Source organism: Phalacrocorax aristotelis, chromosome 1, assembly GCF_949628215.1.
Source record: "Phalacrocorax aristotelis chromosome 1, bGulAri2.1, whole genome shotgun sequence".
Lineage (NCBI taxonomy): Eukaryota > Metazoa > Chordata > Aves > Suliformes > Phalacrocoracidae > Phalacrocorax > Phalacrocorax aristotelis.
The window spans coordinates 116305130-116330374 of record NC_134276.1 but is presented as its reverse complement, the minus strand read 5'-3'; the positions used below and the strand labels follow the sequence as shown (position 1 = coordinate 116330374).

Sequence of the window (25245 nt, the reverse complement as noted above, 5' to 3'; positions counted from 1 at the left end):
TCTTTTCCTGTGCACAGTGTAATGAACTTAGAGATATCTTTTTCATTTACAGTGTGGGAAGTAAACCATAAATCTGTGATATCCTTTTCACTTTTTAGTATTTCAGTAACAACACGAGCACGGTGATTTCAGTTAAAGATCTTTCCGGATAGTAAAAATAAGAACAAGTGTGTAAACATGCAGATCTTTAGAGCAGTTGTAAACTACTGAAAAATATTAAAATCTTTCAAAAATGACACAGCATCTGCAATTATAACACTGCTCCTTATTTCTGTCCAGGTTTTGTGTAATAATACTGGCATATTTAATGCTTACATTCTGAGATGTGCTGAAATCTCTCTCAGCCTTGTCTTTTTGTGATGCTTAGTAATTCCATCTCCTATTGACTGATACTACCTACCATTGAGACTGATCACTCTGTGAAGATAAGTCCCCGAAAAATAAAGCACACTTGTGATACTGAGGAGCGGCCCAAGCATCTGTATTTAAGGAAAGCTGGGGCTACTCTCACTGTTACTGTGGGCTTCACAGACCAGCTTTCCCTTGTAGCCTGTGCAGCAATGATAGAGTATTTCTGCCTGAGGGCTGAGGTCCAGGTGGCCCACTGAGCTGACATGGGGAGAGGAGGAACAGAGTGCTTGCTGTTCCTGTAAGGACCTTTCAGAGTCCATGTGTACATGAAATGGCCTCCACTATGCTTTGCAGATAGTCTCGTTACACAGTACTGAGCAGGCAGAGTTTGGATGCTTCGTGTGGAACAGTTATGGCAGACTCCTCAGCTTTGCATGATTGCTGAGATGCACAGAGTGTGGCAGGAGTAAAATAAATTTTAAAAATACCTTACACGGAGGAATGATACAACTGGAGGCCCCAGCAGAGCTGGGACTCTTTGGAAATCTGCAATGCAGTTAGACAATGCTCAATCCATTGTTTTATCACGTATCTGCAAAAGACTGTTACTAGCAAAATAGAAACAAGTCAGAAGGTAGTTTTCTGTTTTCTTTCTATTTATTTTACGGGTTTTGTCCAACTCAGTTAAAGACAGCCATGAAATTATGGAAGTAAACCCTGGGAAGTTAGGTATTCTACATAAAAATGAAACATGTGACAGAGGAATTTTCATATATGTAGGGGAATAGACAGGGATCGGCGACCAGAAGATCACGGGATGTGACGGAAAGATAGACTCCTCCCCATAGGAGTGGCAGGAACAGGAAGCGCAAGAGCTATATAAGTGTGTGACGCAGCTAAATAAATGGACATTTTGTATCCATCATATTGTTGTCTGTGCATCACTGTCCCCAGGGTGGGTAGAGCCCTGTGTCCCGGAGATATGCGGCCCAAGATAAGTTCTCCCGTAGAAGCGTACAGCAACACATATAAAAGTACATTGTGCAAAAATGTACAGGTGTGACAGGAAGCAAATTGTGGCAGTGTCAGAAATAGAAAGAGTTAAAGTTCCCCCACCTCCTATGCAGTAAAGGCAAAAGTGATGCCTGCATGTAAAGGAACCGTGTCTGACATGCACTACTGGGAGACAAAGGTACATAGGTCTGTCTGTATATATATATCTCTATACACACCCTCTTCAGAGTGCAAATGTGCACATGGGAGATTATTTGAGCGGGATGTGCTTCAGCCTTAGGAGTTCCATAGTGAGCTTGTTTGTATAGACTTTCATCTCCATAAGCTCTTTATTTGAACAAGCCTTATATTTTCAACTTATCTCGAAGAAGGTCTTTGAGATGCAGGAAAGGGGGTGAATGAATGATGCTCCCAAGACCTGTGTTGTGCCTGGTTTCCTTCGCAATTATGTAGTGTTTGGCAAAGGTGAGGATGAAAGTCCATGTTGTCAATAAGCATGGGGTCATCTCTTAGGAACAGAGATGCTGTGCTCCTGTGGAGAAAAGTAATGGTGGTCAGTCCTGAAATCTTACAATGAGAGGTTCTCTTAGCTGAGAAAATCATGCGAATGGATCTTTCTGTCACAAAAACAAATAGCTTAATTCTGTCTAAACAAAAACTCAAAGGTTTTTTTTGAAGGGTCTCTTCAGTATTTTGGGATTCAATCAGAACAGTTTTAGGGGGAAAAGAATCCGTCTCCTGACATGAAGTAAAAATTGGAGATAACTTAAGGGAAGAAACTAAAGTCAGCTCAGCATTATCGCATAATGGACGTTGTTAAAAGGGCTCAGTCATTAAAATCTTAATTTTCCCTAGTCTTCCTTATAGAAGTAATAGCCACTTGAAAGGCCGGTTTCAGCAGAGGATTCAGGAGGGGGCAGGTGGTCTTTGCTGTGACATGCACCAACAACATATAACCATCCAATTGGAGAATGGGATCCCTGTCTCAGGGCAGAAAATCCCCACTGAACTTTTGAGAGCAGTTGTAAGTGTAGGGAAGGGATAATCTCTTTCAGGTAATGGCAGCAGATCTCAAATTGCTGGCAGAAACCCTCAGTTGAACTGTTACAATTTCATTTTTAACTATTGGAAAACAACTCAGAAACAAAGGAAGACAGGACTTTCTGGGTGATAATGACTTCCATGTATATTACTCGGTCCACTGAGTATGTCCAGTGAAGATTTTCTTAATCATAAAGCACTGTCTCACCAGAAAAGAACACTTCCATTTGGTTTCTATAGACTGTCCAAACTTGGGATGCTGAGTGTTGATATTCAGATGGTGAATGGAATTTATTAGTACATAATTAGTACAGTCCTGTCTTTCTTTTTAAGATCTGGCCAAAGAATGCAGTTTGGAGGGAGGACAGATATAGGTCATATAACTTAGTAAGAGGGAGTACTATTGCTCTAAGTCTGTAGATAAGCTGGCACTTCCTGTTGATTTTTGAGGAGGAAAAAAGGACCTTGGGTAGCTTTTACAGTCCTGTAAGATTAAGATTTAAAAAAAAAAAAAAAAAAAAAACACCGACCGAAAAAAACCAATCACTCCAGGTCCCCCATCTGTGGTCTACTAGCCTGGAAGAAGTTTGGTCTTCTGTGAGTGTAGTCAGAGGACAGAAACTGCTGTTAGTTCAACGTGACTTCTCCAGTCCTAAAGTCTGATTGCTTCTTGACACAGGAGAGGAGCTCTGTATCACCCTTTTTGCTTATGATTAGATGTTCTCACGGCCAGAATGGAGTGTCCTTGGACAAAGACCTGTCACAGGTTCCTGAGATGTCAGCATGGCAGTAGGGAGGCAATTCTCAGGTCCATGTGGCTCCAGCACCTCCCTAAAGAAGCAAGAGAGTTTCTATTACTGCAGGTCTAGATAGGAGTTGGGACAAGAAGAGCAAATATCAGTAAAATCCTTCTGCTGTGAGGCAGAGTTTTAAAAGCAACCATGACATTACAATACACAGAGCCATAGTGTAACTTTGGGTAAGACAAACAATCTGAAGCCCAGCGAAACAGCTGGCATGACAGGGCTTCACCACCAAGGGGTTTTTCTTGGCAGAACAGAAGTAGTAACAGACTTAGCAAGGTATCCACAGAGGGTTGTAACAAAGCTTTAAGAGAGGTGTGACTTGTAAGAAACAAGCTGTTATTCTACCTGATGAATGTGAAATTTGTCAAATACTTATATTGGTAACAGAGTCTAGCTATTCAGGATCCTTAAAAATGCCACTAAATACCTTTATTTTAAGCCAAATGCAACTAAAACCTGTCATAATCAAAACAAAAAGAAAAATTGTGAAGTTGTTACCTGTACTGAGAAGCGGGCAACGTGGCGCAAACACGTAAAAATCCAAGTTGTTCAGCAGTATGAAACACAACACTAAATAGCAGTGACATGAAAAACTCATTTGAGGTGGTGTCACAAAGCAGCTTTTTACTGTACGCTGAGAAGTTAAATGCCTCATGATCACTGGCTGCACATACATTCCCAGTGTCTCTCAGTCCCAGCTTCTGCAGGTGAGCACCCTTCATGAACCTACTACCACCTCCTTTAATGAACTCTATAGGTCTGGAAAGCTTGAGCAGTTGGGCAAAGTTAGGTAAGTCCCCTGACCTCGGGAAGAAATGGAAATCTGGAAGTGAGCTCCATCTTGTATTTGGGGACAGGCTACAATTTCTTTGCACCTAGCTATGAGTTTGCAGTATAAATATTACCTGTTGGGATTTAAGAGAAAAGGATTGTCAAGGACAGGGCTGTAAAGTTATTCTTCGAGTTTCATTTTCTCCCATGGCTTTAAAACTCCTGTAGGTAGGTAGACTGAAGTTCCTTGTGGATGTATCATGCTCTTTGCTGAGGAAGAAAAGATCACCAGAGGTGAAAATGCTTAAAATAATTGTTGAATTTCCATTTGCTTGATTAACAGTTTATGCATAACACTATGGCTGAGTGACACAGCTGCCATTGGAGCTAACAAAACTGTGTCATAGGAAGGATACGCCATTTAAGAACTGTTTATAGTCTGTAGGGTGTTACAAGGCAATGTCATCATTGTTATCTTCTGTCTTAGTTTCCTTCAGTGCCGTGTTCTGATCTGAGAATTTTATGGGTTCCAAATACACCCTTAGCTGAATGAAATACTAGAGTTTAAGACTCAATTCTCACTCATTAGTCAGTGTATTCATGAATTCACAGACGTTCATATATATCGGGCCAAGCCCAAAGTAATATAGGTGCCAGGTCATTTGATGACAGTATCCTCCATAATATTACAATGATTATTTTATAGTTTTTGTTTGTTTTGCAATATGAAAGTGCATGTATAAATAGTAGTTATGAGTGCAGAGACTCACCACTGTTAAAGAACAAATGCAATTTACCATATGCAGTAATTCTTCTGAAGTTTCTCAACAACCTCAGATACAGCCTTCCCCAAAACAAATTTACAGATAATATCAAGGATTCTGAAGAATGGCTTGATACAATACTGCTTCTCTGCAATAATCTGTGAAAAACGATGCAGTAATATGTATGCTTCCTCCTGTATCGTAGAATTCTAAAATGGTTTGGGTTGGAAGGCACCTTAAAGATCATCTAGTTCCAACCCCCCTGCCATGGGCAGGGACGCCTTCCACTAGACCAGGTTGCTCAAAGCCGTATCCAACCTGGCCTCAAACACTTCCAGGGATGAGGCACCTACGACTTCTCTAGGCAATCTGTTCCAGTGCCTCACCACCCTCATAGTGAAGAATTTCTTCCTTATATCTAGTCTAAATCTACCTTCTTTCAGTTTAAAGCCGTTGCCCCATGTCCTTTCACTACATGCCCTTGTAAAAAGTCCCTCTCCAGCTTTCTTGTAGGCCCTTTCAGGTACTGGAAGGCTGCCATAAGGTCTCCTCACAGCCTTCTCCAGGCTGAACAACCCCAACTCTCTCAGCCTGTCTTCACAGGAGAGGTGCCTCAGCTCTCTGATCATCTTCATGGCCCTCTTCTGGACTCACTTCAACAGCTCCATGTCCTTCTTATGTTGGGGACCCCAGAGCTGAACGCAGCACTCCAGGTGGGGTCTCATGAGAGTGAGTAGAGGGGGCGAATCATCTCTCTTGAGCTGCTGGTCATGCTTCTTTTGATGCAGCTCAGGATATGGCTGGCTTTCTTGGCTGCAGGTGCACGTTGCTGGGTTGTGTTGATCTTCTCATCAACCAACACCCTCAAGTTCTTTTCCTCAGGGCTGCTCTCAATCCATTCTTCAACCAGCCTGTATTTGTGCTTGGGATTGCCCTGACCCACGTGCAGGACCCTGCACTTGGCCTTGTTGGACTTCATGAGGTTCACATGGGCCCACCTCTCAAGCCTATTAAGGTCCCTCTGAGTATCTGAAGTCTATGCCATCAAAATCCTAATTCAGACATTTGAACCAGTTTTGAATACCAAACACAGAGAAAGTATCATCATCTCTATGCAAAATAAATAAAAGTTCTGACCTAACCATCTTTGGTCACAAAAAAACAAGGGACAGCCCAACACCCAAACCCCTCAAAAAACCAAACAAGCGACCACAAAATAAAAAACCACCTCCACATCCATACATTTTACCTGCTAAAATATAAAAATAAATTAAATAAACCAACTGTGTCATTTTTTCCTTTAAAATTTATGGCTTATACATAGAACGTGATTATGGTGTACTGCAGTAATTTTCATAATTTTTAGGATAACCTGTGTATTCTTTACTGCTCCAAAGTAATTCTAATCTCATGCCAACAAATCAGTTTAGTGAATTCTTTGAGAAAATATCCTGGTTTTACTTAGTATGTAGCACAACAAAGACCAGGGCCTTCTAGATGAGACTGTACCTGCTGCGGTAGTATAAATTGATAATAGGAACTGTGAACAAGTTTTATGTGACACTGTGGGCTCTTTCAAGAGTTTATCTCAGATAAACATTTAATACTTCATGCTTATGCAAAGTTCTCTGTTCAGAAACTTCCTCCTGGCTACAGCTGCTCCATATTACAGGTCTCTGATTTATGCTAGTATATGTTAAGACAAATTATCACTGTGCAACTGCTGGGAATTAGGTTAATTTAGATTATTTTGCTATAGGTTCTTGACTTTTGCAGACTTTCGATTGAGCTCTCAGCCGGGTTGCCTTCCAGAAAATTGCCCGGATGAGATCTTGGGGGCAGGTGTTAACTGTGGAAACCTACTTAGTATTAAACATACCTGTCTCGTTGCTACCGACTTTGGAGACGATACTTTATATTTGTTTTCTGGTCATTGTTCTTCACAAAAGACCTAATTGAAAATAACTGTCAAATCATGTCTCTGGTTTCCCTCCTCTTTCCCTGCCATTAATTGGACACGTATTGTGTTTGTGTGGGAAGGAAGGAGGCTCTATAGCAGTATAGCAATATTGCTGGGAAAAAACATTAAAATGGATAAAGGGATTTCCTAGTGGTATAAATACCTGCACACGACCTCCTCTGCTCTGGAGCCCTCCTGTGTATGTATATGCAGGTAAAAAGCCTGGAATAGCGTTTGAGCTGTGGTTAATCGTGCAGGATCTGTTCTGTTAGAAAACAGGGACAAGTGGCTCTTTTGCCTGTTGGAGGGTATGACTTGCCAAGCATTTGCTTCATCTGACACGTTTGTACCCTTGAATTCTGACTCTTCTCCTTCTCTGCCTCTGATAATGCATCACAGCGCTGCAGAGTGCCTGCCGGTTTCTAACCATGCCACCAATGTTGTGTCTACAGGTACTTTTAAAAATAATCTTGCTCTCAGTGACTCTCATTTGTAATGCTTTTGGATGCTACTTGTTCATTGAGTTCTGCAATATTTAGTGTCTAGTATCGATGTTATGTCAGATTGGGACTGCATTAAAATAGAAGCATTTTCACGAAACTCTGCATGATGAGTGAATCAGGAGCACCCCAAATGTTTGTGTTTTACCTGAAATTGTAGCTTTCTCTTAGATCGTTACAAGATTAGGCTCAAGTATGCTACCAATGCATTAACTTAGAATAGGTTCAAACACTGTCACTGTTGGTACGGCTATATAGTCTTCAATGACAAATGCCACGTAGATTAATTAAAAATTTGTTTATTATGTAAGCACAATTTAAAATAATATATATTACTGTAAATAGGACATGTATTTAAAGGTCAGATCTAAATATCATTTGGGGAAGTTTTCAAGAAGGAAAAACATTGCTTTGTAAAGCATATTGCATACTGAATCAAGACTGAGATTTAAGTGGGCTCTCCAAAATTGGAGGCAGAAGTCTCATCAATATTTTTGAGGTTTGTGTTTGTTTATATAATCCAATTAATTGCATTTAAATACTAGGAGTATGTAATCATTAAACTATGTGAGACAGGGAGAGAAAGAGAGTCTTCTTGCAGCCTTTAACCTGTAGAAGTGGGATTCTGGAACACAGGAACTGTTGATAGAAAGCTTTCAGAAACAGAAGAAGAAACAGTTTTGATTTATTTGCAGTTGCATTAAGGTAAGAATTTTATCTGGAGTCTTAACAAGAAACTAGCCTTCTCCTGAAGCGCGTTGGTAATAAAACATTTTAATAAGAAGAAAAAGCATGTAAGTAATGAAAACTGAACATTGGTCATAGATAATAGGATCTTATACATTAAGTAGGAGACTCAAAATATCCTAATATGGCTGTTAGATAGAAGTGGTAGTAGGGAATAGGAGAATTTGAATTTTGCATGAGGCCAAATTTATGTATCGGTATCATAGCAGTATTCTCTAAATGAATCTGATTCATAACAAAATATATATGGTGACAGCCGGCCGAAAGCATTTGCTCGTCTGCTTCAGATTTGGGTTTTGATATTTTTGTAGTTACCATCCAAGAACAAATACCACTATAGTCAGTGAGAATTTTGTTTGCAGTCTCACATCTAGCAGATGACCCTGTGAGAATGCAAGCAGTGACAGAGGGTGTTAACTATAATGAATACAGGTTTGCAGACTTTGTACATTAATTCAGATATTGTAATAAACAGTGCCATTTTGGTGAAAGCATCTGAGGAGAATTTGTGCACAAAGTAGACATGAAAGAATTTTGACTTATCTTAAAAGTCAAATTTTTTTAAATGCATGTGACAATTCTGCATCACAAAATAGATGTGAATATAAATATGTTCAAATACTATACCATGTTATACAGTTGATGTTCTGTGGTATCCTCAACACTTTAATTGCTATTATTTAACTTAAATAACATCATCCTCACTACTTAATTTTAAATCCTCATTAGCAAGTTGAAAATGTTACATTTATGCATAAAAATTATAGTCTGTAGATTATGAAATAATAGAAGAAAAAAAACTAGTGAACGCTTAGATCTTACCTCAACAGAAAAGTTGCATTGCTCTAAATGTATTAGTATTATTAATGCAATCTTTATTTTGGGTGCATGTATACTAGTATAAGCATGCCTGGTTTAGTAGATTTTATGTGCGTATAAGTTATCTGAACAGAACATTTTACTGTTATTATTACTGTTTGTGAAAAACAGAGATTCTAAGCCCTAATTAATTATATTGCTTTGAACAACTGCAATGTGTGCTCTGAAGTGCAGTTTTACATATCTGAATGTTCACAAACATGAATTTTTAATATTATACTTCATAGCAGTTGTTAGAGGGGACAGTATATGCGTTTCTGTGCCCACTTATGCATGAGAAACAGCCATATCTATCATTTCGCATTCAGTAAAAAATTGTCTGATTCTTCACGCACTGGCAATTACTGAGCACAGATCTGAAACACCCCTGTGAAAATACTAGAGATCAATTAATTGTGTGTTTGTTGGTGCTGCTGATGAAAATGTTGATTTGGGCCTAACTTTTTAGAAGAGCTGAGAGTCTATTGTCCTGTTCCTCTACCACCTTGCCAAAGCACTCTGAAATGTTTTTAGTGGCTTGGAACTTAAGAAAATGTGACTTCTGGATGCCTTAAATCAAATGTCCCAAACTGCTGCTTTTGGAAACCCAGGTCTTAGGCATGCATAAAATATTGCCTTCCTTGATGCCTGTTTTAACTGTGGGGTTTGCACGACAGTGAAGCCAATCAGTTTTCTGGGAACATAGAGCAAGATTTTGTGTAAGATTAAATGAAATGATGTGTGGAAATTGGGTAGGGAGAGGAACCAGCCTCCTCCTGGAGAATTCAATGCTTCCCTTGCTCAGCAGTATATGTAAACTGGGTTATGCCCATAGATTATGCTAAAAATAATGCACCGAGATGCCAGCATGACAATTTCTGGTCTTGGGCCAGAGAGTATCTCACGATTTATACTGGCAGCCTCATCTGGTGCAACCTGCCCAAGTGTCTGTACTTTCAGCGGTGTTAACCTGATGGTAGTGGCCAAGAGTTAAACGCCTACTGAATGCACACCAAACTATGTACAAGGAGACTGTCTGCCTCTGAACTTAAAGGCTGTGTCTTGAATCCTCACATATTTTCTTACCAGTCACATCTGTTTTGTCTTTGATCCAAACTCCTATATGCTCCCATATCTGCTTTGCCATGACGACTTTTGGAAACACTTTGGCAGGCCTTCATTACTCTGTGCCTTCCTGTCACTATGGAAATCAACCATCTACCTACGGGGTGATGGCAGGTAAGAGACATGCCCTTAACTGAGTGAGCTATTAGCATGTTGATTTTGGTCAGTTTTCCTTTAGAGGGACTAATTCAAGGCAGTTGCTTAAAGAGGACAGGACTGGGGTTAAGGCATGAGAAAAGAGTTTAGGAAATTAGGGGTCAGCGCCCAGAGTTTCCCCAAACCTCTGCATGTCTCAGCAAATCACTCTACCTCTTATTTCTCTCTACAGGACTGGGACAGTGCTGCTCTTTTTGCTTGCCTATGTCCACTTCCCCTGGTGACAATCACTTTTTGAGGGACCAGGAGTGATGTACCTGTGTATTATCAGTACCTGGGGCAATGGAGCCCTGACTGGAGCTATAAAATGGTGACATAATGGAAGGATAGCTGAATTTAGCAGGCAGATAATACAGATGATAGTGGATTTTCACACTCATGAATGTATGCTAGGAGTGTATGCTAGCATCCTGCTCTGTTTGCCATGTCCTAGGCTGAGTAAGAAAGAGGAACTGTTATTCTATGCAAGTTCAAGTAGCGGTCAGTAGAGGTCAGAGATAATGCAATAAACCAAATTAACACAACTCGAGGGAAATAATTGTGACTCAGCTAATCCGAAATCAAACTCAACATTTTATTTCACTTAAGGTGAAGGAAATATTACAGTAAATCAGCATAGATGAATACATTTGCATAGGGACTTTTTACAGATGGTTAGTAGACTTCCTTCACTGTCTGTAAATGTCCAAATACTCCAGTTCCATTGTCCATTACTGTATCTCTTGAAAATGTTCTTGGCATCATTCAGATCCCTGGGAAAGGTCTATAGGTATTAAACAAAAGGTATTGCTCAAAGTTCACTTTGCTTTATTCCAAAATAAATACATCTTCATTATTCTCCTTTCTTTTTTCACCCTTACGGGGTTTTTTTAGGCATCAAGCCTGCAACTCCAGAGATGCTATCAGCAAGTCTCTCCCAGAGTCGCATCTTACAGACATGCAGCGTGCCACATCCCAATGTGGTAAACGGTGTCAGCACCTTGCAAAGCAAGTCCTTCTCTCTCTTTTTTTTTTTTCTTTTTTAAAGTCTCTTCCTTTATTTTTTTTGAGAAAAGCTTATTTTGTGGTTATCCTGTGTGAGTTGTATAAAGTATTCCTGTGGGGTCAGAACCTCCAGTGCTGGTGAGAGCAATCAGGGCAGTGAAGACATGAAAAGTAAAGAGAGGAAGGGGTCGGAGGTTAATGAAGTTCTGAGGTCTGCTACAAAGTTTAGTGTAATTTAGAAATTTGGGAAGAATGTTCTCAGAACCTGGAATTTACTGGCTGCTCCAGACATGCTGGAGAGTGTTACTATTCCTCCACTTTTTTTTTCCCCTTCAGGTCAGAGACTCTTTAGCTCTATGTACAGTATCTAGTGAAAAAAACAGCCTTCACTCTTAACTGAGTGTCCTTGTTAAGTCTGATATTTGTGAACAAAAGGTAGCATGAGATTGGTTTTGCTTTGCCCTTGAGCAATTTCTTTTTAATTCTGAACAATCATTCTGAACATGTTCTGGCGTCTCTTTTTTTTTCTTTGAGGTTTTACTCGTGTACTTTCCTCAAACAAATTTTATGCTGAAGATAAACCAAGATAGTATCTTGTCTGAGCATGACATGGTATTTACATGGAAATATTCTTTTTACCAGAAAATAGACTGGTATGATTTAGGTGGCTCACAGTGACGTAGGTCTATCAATCTTGCTGTACCATGTAATTCCAGCTGAGGCCTTGAATTATTTTTTTTTTTAAGTTTGGACCATTTACCATCTTATTTCAGTGCATCACAGTTTACTAAGAAATAAGATGGTTGTGGCCTGTGAAAGTGTCTGTTGGTTTTCCTGTTTTGGGACAAGAGAGACCATATCTCCTAGGAGATCCTCACTCTTGGATATTTTTGCATAAACTGTGTAATAAGTATGGACATGGATTATGAGATGGTGAAGGCATATTTTTATTATGTAGCAGTAGAGAATAACTGTACTGAGTTTTCTTTTCGGTGTTACTCAGGTAGCCTGACCCCTTGCCTTTACAAATTCCCGGAGCATGCCCTGAGCGCCAGCTCCTGTGCCCTGAGCCACGGCTTCACACCCATGCACCAGTCCCTCCTCACGGATGACCCCAATGCTGCAGACTTCAAGCAGGAGTTCCGCAGAAAAAGCAAGTCTGTTGAAGAACCCGTTGACATGGACTCCCCTGAAATCAGGGAACTAGAAAAATTTGCTAATGAATTTAAGCTGCGGAGAATTAAGCTGGGTATGTGCTTTATGTCCATAAATAAAAGACTGAAAACTTCCAGTGAAAGCCCAATTATTTCCAAATGTTTTACTGTCTAGCCTCTGTAGTTGTATAATCATAACTCTAAGCCTGCCGTGCACTGCCAAACTTTCTCCATTCCCAAGAGACTTGCATGGAATAATGAACTTCAGCTTTTTGCAACTTAGTACGCAGAAAGTGACTTTAAATTCTCCTCCCTTTAAATTGTCTTAAGAGCAGGGAAAATTTTTATTGCTGTTCATTAAATTACATTGAGTAGCAGGTGTGTTATTTTGCACAGCCCCAAATTTTCTGCAATTTAGGGCAGCACATGCTCTAACCTCTCATATCCGTCCCCTTCCCCACGAAGTTCTTCATCTGATGGTGCAATGTCATTTCAGTACACAAGATGGGTGACATCCATGGCAAATAGTTCATACCAGTAGGAAGCTTCTCCTCCTGGTTTATTTTCCTGTGCCAAGACACAGGTACAGCAGCAACTGATATCTCCGTTGCTGTCTGATAACTGCTGGGGCCTGCGGCTGATGCGAGATGGATTGCGTTAGAGGGTCTTTGGTGAGGTGCTTGTCTTTCACTAGACAACCTTAGCTGAGGACAAAGGTGGACTGAGGCCTGTCTTTCTCACCTGTAGGGGATAGAGGTACATTGCAAAGTAAAATAATGTCTCACCCTTGTTTGAACAGTACTGACAAAAACCCCCATCCAGCACTGTAGATTCAGCCCACTTATGAATGTTGGATACTCCGAAGGAAGAGTTGCAGTTTTGACATTATTGCTTATAACATTACATTGTATCATCACAAAACAGGGCATCCTTCTAGCTTTATAAATATAAAAAAATTATAAGGTTATTACCAGTATCTATGCGTTATCTCAACAGCTAGAATGCCAGTGTGTTCCATTTGCAATGTAAAAATAAGAACTGAAACAAAAATTTAGGGTTTAAAATAGCATTTGCAGCTTTGACAGGTTTTCTGTGTATCGTGTATTTAATGTCATCCTCAGCAATGGAAAGGTTTGCTAGGCCCCACATTGTTAATCACTGTAATTATTACTGCATCTTCATCCTGAATTTGTGAGGGAGCAAGACTTCCTCTGATGCAAAAAAATGACACAGAGCCTGTAAGATGGCTTAATGCTCTGATGGGGAAAATGCAATTTGCACAGGAAACTAATCTGAGGTTGAGCTTTACATGGGAAGACAGAGTTAATATGGGCTGTGGGTCTGCGACTGAGACACACAGTGTTAGTGCAATCAAAATAGAGGTAAAAAGCTGCCTCGTGAGATGTTCAGCATCTGAAGAGATCCTGCCTGTTCTGGTACAGAGGCAGAAAGGGAGGACGATGAGCCAGACCCCTGAACGTGGCAGGTGCACATTCACAGCACTGAACAGGGAGCTGCTGTTACAAAGTCCGTGTCTGCATGGAAACGGCAACATTCCTCTGATCACTTAATTGTTGCAATAACAGGACACCAGCAGTGCTGCCAGGGATTAGCTTATTGCTATTGCACTGTCTATAGAAAGGAAGATATGGGATGTCTGGATCCTTCTCAAATTCCTAATCTCAGAGTGTAAAACTCCACTAAATCAGTGCGAAACTCCACTGAAACCAGCAGGAGACTGAACAGGTCTCTGAGGTGAACTCAGAGTCAGCCACAGAGACATCTGCAGAAAACCCATCCTGAAGACACTGAAGGCACACACTGTTCTTAAGAGTCAGCAGTGAAGGGCTAAGTGTCTCAAGGAAAGTAACCCTTTCTAGAAAGCTCCAAAGTGACTTTTTTCTCTTTGTTTTTGACAGGTTATACACAAACCAATGTTGGAGAAGCACTGGCTGCCGTGCACGGCTCTGAATTCAGCCAAACTACTATTTGCAGGTTTGAAAACTTGCAGTTGAGTTTCAAGAACGCGTGCAAACTGAAATCGATACTGTCCAAGTGGCTGGAGGAAGCAGAACAAGTAGGAGGTAGAGAATTGAAATCCTCTAACTATTGATTTGCATTTAAACCAGAAACCTATATATATGTTGAAGGACTAGTATGTGTCTTTTGTAAACTAAAGGTTTTGATCTACCAGGTTTAGATACTAAGGTGTGCTTATATTAAATTTTGGTTATTTTTTCGGGTGAGCAAGGAGGGGCAAACTGAAATGCGTGGAGGGTACAGAATAGCAGAAACATCACTTGGCCTACTGGAAGTAATTTCTTTCAGTCCCATCTCAGCAAACTAGCTCCACTCCTGTAGCATAGGTCAGAGCTGTTATTAGGATCTGCAGGACAGCCCATTTAGCAGCGTACAGGGATTCTTCACTAGCAAAGAACTCTTCCTCCCAACCTCTGTCATATGAGATGTGGCCATGGGGGAGAGGACTTGAGTTCAGCTGAGGCAGTGGTCTTTAAACCCTGAAGAAGAATACCATGGCATAGAGGTTTTTGATGCGACCTTTTTGCTGCTAGAGGATTGCCTTCCTTTTGCCCCGTTACTTTCCAGTTATAGGAAGAGTCATGGGGCTCATTGAGCAAAGTGTACTTTAGAACAGGTTGGTTGATTTAAGGGAAATGGGTTGCCTTGAAAAGCAGCCTTTTCAGCTGGATGAATTGTGATGCTGGAAAGCAGTATGGCTGGAGGTGACAGCAAAAGCCAGGACTACCACTGTGCAGCAGGTACCTAGCTTGGGAAGAAAGAGAAGATGATCTTAATGCTACTTTTTGGATTTGCCATTGTATTCAACAGCAGGAAACGCTGTTAAACAGCTGCTCCTGCCACACACTTCAGTTTCCTTTGAACCAAATGTAGAAAGCTTCCTTCCCCTGTAACTGCCCTAGAAACCACAGGCTCTCCTAATGTGGCCGGCCCATTGCAATAATTGTTTGTGAGAGGGTCGTGGCGGATAGCAGCTGCTGACCGCCTGAGCAGTGTTACAGGCTTCAGCTGCAGTGTAAGATCGTGCGTGCAGCAGCAGCCTCTGAGAAGCAAGGTGGGACTTGTCCATCAGAAAGTGAGGTGAAAGAGGTAGATGAATAAGTGGGGTTGGGGGCCAAAGCTCTGTTTCTGAAGAAAGAGGGTGAGGTAGCCGAGGCGCATGGAAATGGACTCCGTCTCCCTAGACTGTACCTCGCAGGGTAGGAGGAAGAAGGTATGTCAGAGGAGGGGGCTGAAGTACAGCTCTGCAGGTACATAGGCACAGAGCCAGCGCTGTTTGCAGCTTTACCAGTGCCACACCATTTCTGCTTGTAACCATTTATAGCTGAAGGTAAAACATTGACCAACCATCTTAAAGACAGAAGTGCTCCTGTGCTTGGTGCTGTTCTTATTCAGCAGTATTATTTGCTATGCTTTCTTCTCTCTTCAAAGAAAGGGACTCTCTTTCTGGAGATGATTATGTTTGTTTTCTGTTCTCTGTGAAAGGTAACTGCCAGGTTTTGTTTTGTTTTTAATACAGCTTTATACAATGAAAAAGTTGGAGCAAATGAGCGGAAGAGGAAGCGCAGAACCACCATTAGGTAAATAAATACTCAGGGCATTACTTCTAGAAACCTCTTTGGCTAAGGTGCTTCTTTTTCTTGGGTTCAAAATCGAAGTGTTATTTTCTCTTAATTAAGCTCTATAGACAGTATTTCAAAATGTTTCACTATTTTGAAACATTCCATTGAAAAACAACAGCGTAACTCTCCAAAACCCCAATTTGCTCCAAATATTTCCCAATTAAAGACATTTTTTTCAATATACAACAACATACTTCAATAAAAAAAATATTTTATTCCAATTCTGCCTGAATTTTATGATATCTATATAGTGAATCATGCATCACACCACCCTTGTTTTAATTTTGGGTTGTTCTACATTATACAAAAATAAATTGCATTATTTTGCCAGAGAATTGAGGCCTGGGAAGTTTGAGGGCAAGATCTTACACATAATATTGTACCCCTTTCCCTATCTTCTGTCACTGGATTCTTTGGATTTCCCAAAGGAACATTTTAATTGGAAAAAGGGACCTGTTCTGGGAACCACCTTCTCCTGTTTCTCACATCTCTGATGGCCAATATCTACCATCTATCTAGCCTCAGCTCCATATGGAAATCAGATAGGTTGGTAAATCATATTACAAAAACAATTACCAAATAGGCAAGATGACAACATGGGGTATTTCCTTCTTTAGATATCCCAGACTCTTATAACCTTTGGTGAAGAAGAATTCACTGAAGGGGGCTTCCAAGTTGCTGTAGTAGCGTTCCACAGGAAGGGAATTTGTCTGCCTCTGGGCACAACTCTGGTGCTGTCAGGCCCTACCCGTTAGAGTGAAGTGCCTGTTTTTTGAACAGGGATCATTCCCGATGTGCAGTGCCACCTCCCAGAGTCAGAGGCTGCTCTACTGCCTCACAGCCACAACATGTGGCTTCTCCTTTCACATTCAACTTGAGACTTGGTTTTTGAGTCATTGAATCGTAGTTTGGGACCTCTAATGGTCATCTAGTCCAACCCCCCTGCAGTGAGCAGGGACATCTTCAACTCAATCAAGTTGCTCAGAGCTCCATCCAACCTGACCTTGTATGTTTCCGGGGATGGGACATTTACCACCTCTCAGCAAACTGTTCCAGTGTTTCACCACCCTCATCATATCTTCCTTATATCTAGTTTCAATCTACCCTCTTTCAGTTCAAAACCATTACCCCTTGTCCTATCACACCAGGCCCTACTAAAAAGTTTGTCCCCATCCTTCTTAGAAGCCCCTTCTAAGTATTGAAAGGCCACAATCAGGTCTCCCCGCAGCCTTCTCTTCTCCAGGCTGAACAACCCCAACTCTTTCAGCCTTTCTTCATAGGGGAGGTGCTCCAGCTCTCTGACCTTTTTTGTGGCCCTCCTCTGGACTCACTCCAACAGGTCCATGTCTTTCTGGTGCTGAGGATTCCAGAGCTGGATGCAGTACCAGGTGGGGTTTCTCCAGAGCAGAGTAGAGGGGCAGAATTACCTCCCTCAACTTGCTGGCCAAGCTTCTTTTGATGCAGCCCAGGATACAGTTGGCTTTCTGGGCAGTAAGCACACATATTGCCTGCTTATGTCCAGCTTTTCATCCACCAGTACCCACAAGTCCTTCTCCGCAGGGCTACTCTCAATCCCTTCACCCCCCAGCCTGTATGGTACCAGGGGTTGCCCTGTTCTTGGCCTTGTTGAGCCTCATGAGGTTCACATGGGCCCACTTCTTGAGCTTGTCTGGGTCCCTCTGGATGGCATCTTGTCGCTCAGGTGCATCAACTGCACAACTCAGCTTGTTGCTGTCTACAAACTTGTTGAGAGTGTACTTGATCCCACTGTCTACATCACTGATGAAGATGTTAACCAATGCAGTACAGACCCCTGAGGGTCCATCAGTCTCCATCTGGACATTGTGCTGTTGACCACTACCTTCCGGATGTGACCATCCAGCCAATTCCTCATCCACTTAATAGTCCATCCATCAAATCCATGTTTCCAGTTTAGAGAGAAGGATGTTGTAGGGGACCATGTCAAAGGCCTTACAGAAGTCCAGAGAGATGACATCCTTAGATCTTCCCTTGTCCACTGAGGTAGTCACTCCATCACAGAAAGCCAGTAGGTTGGTCAGGCAGAACTTGCCCTTGGTGAAGCCACGCTGGCTGCCTCAGATCACCTCCCTGTCCTCCATGTGCCTTAGCATAGCTTCTGGGAGGATCTGTTCCATGATCTTCCCAGGCACACAGGTGAGGCTGACAGGTCGGTAGTTCCCAGGGTCCTCCTTTCAATCATTTTAAAAATGGGTTCAATGCTTCCCTTTTTCCTGTCAACACGGACTTCACTTGACTGCCATGACTTTTCAAATATCATGGAGAGTGGCTTGGCAACTACATCAGCCAGTTCCTTCAGGACTCTGGGATGCATCTCATCAGTCGTATTGGCTTTGATATACAGAATAAAATGAAGCTGTGATTTCTCTCTGACTATTGAATGAAGTATTCCTCTGAGGGGGTGCTTCTCAGTTAGGAATGAATTTGGGATGCGAGATGCTTCATAGCTCATTTGCTCATCACAGCACCTCACAAGATATGAAGCTTTAGTCTCGGGAGGCCAGTTTCTCCTCTCAGCTTGTCTACAAGCCAGTAAGGACTTGAGCAGCAGTGCCAAGACCTTGCCCAGTTTATGCAGTATGGCTGCCTATGACTTGAGAGTACCTCTGTCCTATGCGCTTTCCCCTGGCTAGAGGAACCCATGAAGACTGTTCATCTAACATTGTGGGGTCTGATGTTGGTTTTTAACAGTTCTTGAGAAAATCAGTCCTTGTATTAAGCATTTTTTAATTATTCCTGCTTTTACATCTGACCCTGCTGCACTGGGACTATCAAATATGGCAGGTTGTCAAGGGCACAGATAATTGAGGGGAAGTTCAGGACCAAATCCCATACAGTAAGAAAATACGAATTGTTCATTTGAAGTCATACAGGGCCTCAATTTGAAGACCTGAAACTAATAAGGGAGATGGACTTTGTTTGAACTGCAGCCTTACTCTTAGCAATTCTTAATGGATGTTTGAAGGCAAACTAGAGGTAAAATAAAAATCCCACAAACTAAATTAGGTTAGTCATACCCTGAGAAAAACTACTTAATTTGAATTTGTGGAAGCTATTTTATTTTGTACTTTGATCAAAGCCCAAGAAGCTGTTAGTCAAAGATAATGATGTTACTATACTTTTGTGTGTGCAGAACACCATGCCATTAATAAGGTATTTTTGGTAACATTAGTAAATACTGCAAAATTGACCTATAAATGAAAGACCAACAACATATTACAGGTGAAGTAATGAAATAACTGGAACTCCAGCAGATACTTTGTATATTTCTATAACAGAAATACCTGCACCTCATTTCCAGAATAATGCATGCATGAAGTGCCCTCTTGCGTCCAAAGAAATTACAGCTACTGCTGAAACGTTCTGGATGCATCCTGGTGGCACACAAGCATGTCTCCGATACTCAGTGCTTTCTGAGAACATGTAACACAAACGGGAAGCAAATTCTGTATGACAATATGAAAAGATAGTAGCCTTGTTTTGTTTATGGAACCACTCACCTTTGGTCACTGCTGACTCTGAGGAATAGATTAAGGCAGACTTAGAAAATGTGATGATTGCTAAAATAGCTTGCCATAACCTCTGTGATTTCTAGAAATACTCTAGTGCCCTCTATATAACAAAATGAGATGCAGAACTTGATACAGCATATATTTCCCAAATTGTAAGTGATGGAGCTCTTCCCCTTTGTAAACCCAAATGTTTTGATGAAACCGGGTAACCCCACTAACATGCATTTGCTTAACCCCTATGACGGTGCTGTGGCTGGGAAAGACTGGGCGGTCAGGCTTGTTCCAACTCCTGTGATCCCACTCATGTCTAGTGAGTAGCTGTATCTCCTAGAGAACATGAAGAAGCATAAATATTTCATGATTACCACTGAAATTGCACCGAACGTGATGCTAGTTTTGCCTTTGAAGTACTTTGTGTTGAAATTCTGTATATGCTGTGATGCTGTTCACGTCAGTGAAGAACTACAATGTACTTTAAGCTCTCTCGGTTTCCTCTGCGTAGGAAAAGAGGAAAACAAACCAAGTCACTACCTTCTGTGCTCTTACTTGACCCTTCTCCTGATCTAGTGGTGAAAGCCTGAATATGTGAGAAAAGCTTTTAAAGGTGAAATTTTATCCCTTTATCCAGTATCGCTGCCAAAGAAGCCCTAGAAAGGCACTTTGGAGAACAAAGCAAGCCTTCTTCTCAGGAAATTATGAGGATGGCTGAGGGGCTCAATCTTGAGAAAGAAGTTGTGAGAGTTTGGTTTTGCAACAGAAGACAAAGGGAGAAAAGAGTGAAGACAAGTTTACATCAGAACACCTTTAGTTCTATTATCAAGGAGCACCATGAATGCCGGTAAAGCTTTTCTATGTATAGATGTGGATTTCTGTTTTGCTTTTTGTAAATGTTGTAAATACTATGTTGTTTTAAAAAAAAATAAAAAAAAAAAAGAAAAACAAGTAAACCACATGGTTCTCTTACAAGCTACAAGCTTCAGATATAGTGTCTTGTGGGAGACCTGGTTTTAATGTAAAAGGTTGGAAACAAGTGAAATGCTACTGCATATATTTAAAGAGTTGGAGGTCTCTGCTTAACTGTAAAGAAACTATTATGCATTGTTCAACTGGAAATGCTTTCCAAGTTGCCCAAGTACTTGCAGTTTCCTGTGCTGTGCCTTTCTTGCATCTGTGGTACATTTAATGATTAATAGAGAACCCCATGTAGGTACCCTGAAGCATCAGGAAACAAAATCTTTGTGTTGTATGTGAAGAAAGGTTACAAAGCTTGGTACCAGCAGCTGTAGTATTGAAAGTGTCTTGCCTCTGCGTGTCTATGCATGTGCTTTACCACCCCCCACCGCTGCCTAGCTACCTGCACTGGCCTTTGTGAGAGCGTAAGCCATTAGGAACATGTCAGAGCCCATCTCCAGCGGTGAACACTGAGCATCAGTGCGAAATTAGAACTTCAAAGAAGAGAAGGTAAATAAGCAACCTTAAACAAGCAGTGGTGACGCTGCTGACTATCTAGTTATGGCCAATTGGCCACGGATGGGATATACTCATGGAATCTCGTGGGAGTGCCGCCAGATCTGAGAGCCAGGCAGAAGAATGCTAGCTGAAGACCTGCCTTTCCAAAGGACAGCTCAAACTCAGCTACCCACTGACAACAGCTGTACACCTCTGAGTGAATCATTTCAGGTAATTTCCGTGTGTAAGTTCAGGACAAAGCCATCAGAAATGTACCATAATTGCTGTTATTATTTATGGTACAGTAAGCTTACCGGTACGGAGGAGTCAACACTGTTCCTACTGTGCGCTCTGTCTCTGCGTACCACCTGACTGCCGTAAATGGGTGCCAAGTAGATGTGACTCTTTTTTTTTTTTAATGCTTGTTACCGGAGGTAATTCTTGCTGATTTATTATGCGGCTTAAAGTTTGACTTGGATAGGCTTAGCTATAAAAATTGGGATATAATTTACCTTATCTTAAGACTTTGTGACTTGAGGGGGGAAAAAAACCCAATTATCATGGCTTTTATTACTTTGGGCTTTCTCTGCATTGTATTTTTTTTTTCTGATTAAATCCATGTGTGGACATACTTAGACCAGAGATAGTGTGTTAAGCTAAAAAAAGGAGGCCCTTGCGCTCTGAAATAAGTATCTACACAAAGGTTTTACTGCACAGCACAATCCCACTCTCTCACGCCCCGCTAATTGAAAATAATCCCTTATTTGTCATCCTTTAGCCCAGAGAGATAATTGGGGGAAAAAACCACCTAGTGCCAGCACTCCACCTATCAGAAAACTAGGCACCGAGAAACTGAATTAATGACTGCAGTATTCACCAGGGATAGATTATCCAGCCATCTCATCAACCTTGCTCATTGTTATGAGAATAGCCCATTACCATATATGTATTTTTGACTGTATTCCCAGGACTGAAATTAATTGAGTACACGCAAGTAGTAATGGCCAGATACATTTTATTTTTCCATAAAACAGACCTGATGATTTAGAAAATGTCTAGATAATAGGCCCACAGACAGCAAAAGGAGCTTAATGTTCAAGACCACTTAGAAGCAGTGTGTACAAATTAAGTGCTCTCTCTCTAGAGTACATTCAATTATCTCCGATACCTATTACAGTGACCATAGGCATATTCAGCTATGGAATTAGGCTCCTAGATTAAAAAAATACATTTTTACAGATGACTGCATTTGCTAGAACCCCTTAATTTAGAAGAAACCTTTAATTTAATAGCTCAAAGGGGAGAAATTGTGGTACGTACTCTCTTCAGGTTGTTCTCATCACTAGCATAGCTCACCCACCACAGCAGAGAAAGACCGAGCCTTAGCTTTTATCCACCACATGTGTATCGACAACTCATGAGCTGTCCAGCAGGATGAGAGACAACTGCAGTTGAGACGATTAGTGCTCAGTTAAGGTGGTGGCATGCGTTTGTGTACCTTTGATGTTACGTAATCTAATGTTATGGCTGTTGAAACTATCTGATATATATAAAAGTTATTTATATTTTATTTTCTCAAATACAAGGCTTCTTAGAAATGCTGTAAGCCTGTACTTCCCAACGCCCCCATCCAATAAAGTATTCTTTCTTATACATTTGGTATTCTAGGTAATGGTTTGTCATTCTGTTTTGGTAACACTTTTTCAGTTGTGTATCATGCTGATGCGCTTTTATTCATTTTAGCATGCTGTAACAGTTAGTTCAAAAGCAGAACTACCGTAACATTGTGATTTCCAGTTTTGCGAAAAGTCTCTCACGTGAAGGCTAATTGGAGGAGCATAGCAAAATAAAATGGAAGGTGCCACATAATGCCATTTTCTTGCAAAAGACTGACAAAAGGCTAAGTGGAGGAAGCAGCCATTACCTAAACACATCTAGTTGTTGCCACAGAAATTAACAAATTAGAGCAAAATTGTTTAAATTGATTTCATGCAGTTTTTTTTCTTTAATGTGCTGCAGCAGCAGCCATTAGACTTAGAGAAAGCAGCAATGTTGTTTTTTTCAGTAGGAACAACTTACGCACTGGACAACTGCCATCAATCACTCTTGAGTGGGGGAAAAAACCCTAGATAAGACTTCCAAGCGGTAGCTTTATAAACCATCTGACTAACGTGGGTTCCACTATTTTTCTCTGAGTTGTTTTTGGGTTTTTTTCCCTTGCTCTTGCTCTTCCCATGGTAACTTTAGGTAGGGTCTTAAAACTAGAACAGAGGACAAAAGATGACATCATAACAACATGTAAATCTGTGGTTCACCTGTCTCCAGAGTGTTATGTAGCATTCTGTGCCACTCATCTGAAGACACAGAAGACCTGGAAAAGGCCCCTACGCAGGCAAAACTGATGATCAAAGGTAAGATGAATAACTGTTCAAGCTACTGTCGCTCTTCTATATTTAATGTGCATGCATTGAATGCTATAGAGGTCTACTGAATTACGAGCTGTGTTGAAAGGCTGGATGGAGGCAGGCTGTTCACCATCTTGCCTAATGTAAGAACTAAAAGTAAATGTGTGAAGCTGGAAAGAAGCTTTAAAAAAAAACAAAAGTGGTCGTTCTTAACCTGGTGGGGATTAGATCCATGGAAAGCCTCTACAAAAAAATGTGGGTGCCAGAAGTTTATTTATATGGACAAGTTCAGAGATGCCAAAGCCACTCAAAGCTGTTGTATGTAGAGGACCTTACATATGGCTCTGGCAGTGCTCTAAATTGAAGATAGTTAGAGGCTGGAAGAGTACTAAGGGAGAAAGCATCATCTACATTTATCTTGTTCTCATATTTTCCTGGGCGTTGCTTATGGGCATGTGGGGAGTAGAATTCTGGGTGAGACAGACCTTGGTCTGCCCCAGCAGAGCCATTCTTAGGTTGCATGCCCAACTGCATTGCTGTTCTTGGATGAAGGACTTTCAGGTTCAGTTGTTATTAAGCTATCAGCAAGGATAAAGGGGTTGTTTAAGGATTGAGTGAGGTTTTTATTTTCAGTCTGCTAAGAGTGATTTAAAAGGAATTTGTTTCTAAGTAGGGGATACAATTTTATTATAAGACACCTACAACATACTAACTACAATTGAAATAAATATAAGCAAGCCTGCAAACCTACAACACTTCTCGCTCCGCTACTGAAAGATCTTTATACAGATTAGAGTTGCAGGACTTAAAAGATAACTGTTAACAGAAAGACTGGATAGATATTGACAGTAGCCCCAGTTCAGCAGTCTTACTGACACCAAAAAGCAATGCCTTTATTATGGTTTGTTGAAGACCCCACAGATAGAAGGAAAATCTCATAATAGAATTATACCCAATTTTGACAGCCATTAAAAGGATAAAGTGCACGCTTCATTCAGAAAGGACAGTAGCCTTTGTGTTCAACAAAAATACAATCGATCAGTAACATTTTATACCTAACTAATTTCATACTATCGTTTTTTCTCCTTCAATGCCTAAGAACAGTACTTGGATGCCCAGCTACTGACAGAAGGGAATGCAAACTTAATCAAGTCTTTACTGAATGTTCAGTTGAAGTCAAAGGCCCACAAGCAACTACAACAAATATGCTGGTTTATAGCTCAGGTGAAAGGAAAAATTATCAGAGCTAACAGGAGTCCAAAGAAAGCCCACTAAGAGACACATGTGTAAGACTAACCCTACAGACGACAAAGTCATTGTGGAAAAAAGCCTTTTATTAGATTTTTTTTACAAAATAACCTGTAAAAAGAAAAAAGTATATTCACCCCATATCAGATATATGCAATATATAAACTTACACACTCCTACCCACTACCTCACAGATCCATAGTTTGTCCATTACTTTCTTCAAAGAGAAAGAACACTTCAATTTCTATGCCAAAAACCAGATGAAGGCTCACCTGTTTTTATTTTCTCTGCTGACTTCAATCCTAAAAAGCAGATGGTGTGACAACAGTAGCGTCATAGAGGTTACAGTTTCCTGCTACACTTTCTCTAGCAGCAAAGTCTCCTTACGAAGTCTGTCCCCACCCGTTATCCTGGTCTCAACTCTTAGGAGGTATTTTGCTTTTCACCTTTTACAGCCAAGATGATTTTGTTGTTTCTGTTCAATGAACAGCCCCACTAAATCAGCACAACTGAGGGGCAAATAAACTCCAGCAGCATAAGGGCTGAGGAGCTTCACACCATCTGGAAAGCCATAACTGGGAACTGCATTCTGAGACTTCGTCATTTATTTAAACTATCAACAGCTCTTATTTCATTAGCCCAACGCGTTCCACTTAAAGCTAGAATCATGCTGATACAGTTCAGAGACCACAGAAAAGC

The 25245-nt window shown here is 40.9% G+C and overlaps 1 protein-coding gene across 15 annotated transcripts in view; it reads left to right on the top strand.

Annotated features, from left to right (window-relative positions):
• POU1F1 (POU class 1 homeobox 1) overlaps positions 1-20412 on the top strand; it is a 146337-nt gene extending 125925 nt beyond the window's left edge. For 6 of the 15 annotated variants that reach the window (XM_075102374.1, XM_075102354.1, XM_075102395.1 and 3 more), the window contains 6 exons: positions 9986-10051; positions 10967-11080; positions 12081-12326; positions 14151-14315; positions 15791-15851; positions 20073-20412. In XM_075102374.1, coding sequence (XP_074958475.1) covers positions 9986-10051; positions 10967-11080; positions 12081-12326; positions 14151-14315; positions 15791-15851; positions 20073-20286 — 866 coding nt within the window. In that variant the 3' untranslated portion in view covers positions 20287-20412. Of the gene's footprint in view, positions 1-6919; positions 7160-9985; positions 10052-10966; positions 11081-12080; positions 12327-14150; positions 14316-15790; positions 15852-20072 lie in introns of those variants that run through there. The other 9 variants (XM_075102414.1, XM_075102443.1, XM_075102424.1 and 6 more) reach the window with 3 other exon arrangements.
• The last annotated feature ends 4833 nt before the right edge of the window (positions 20413-25245 follow it).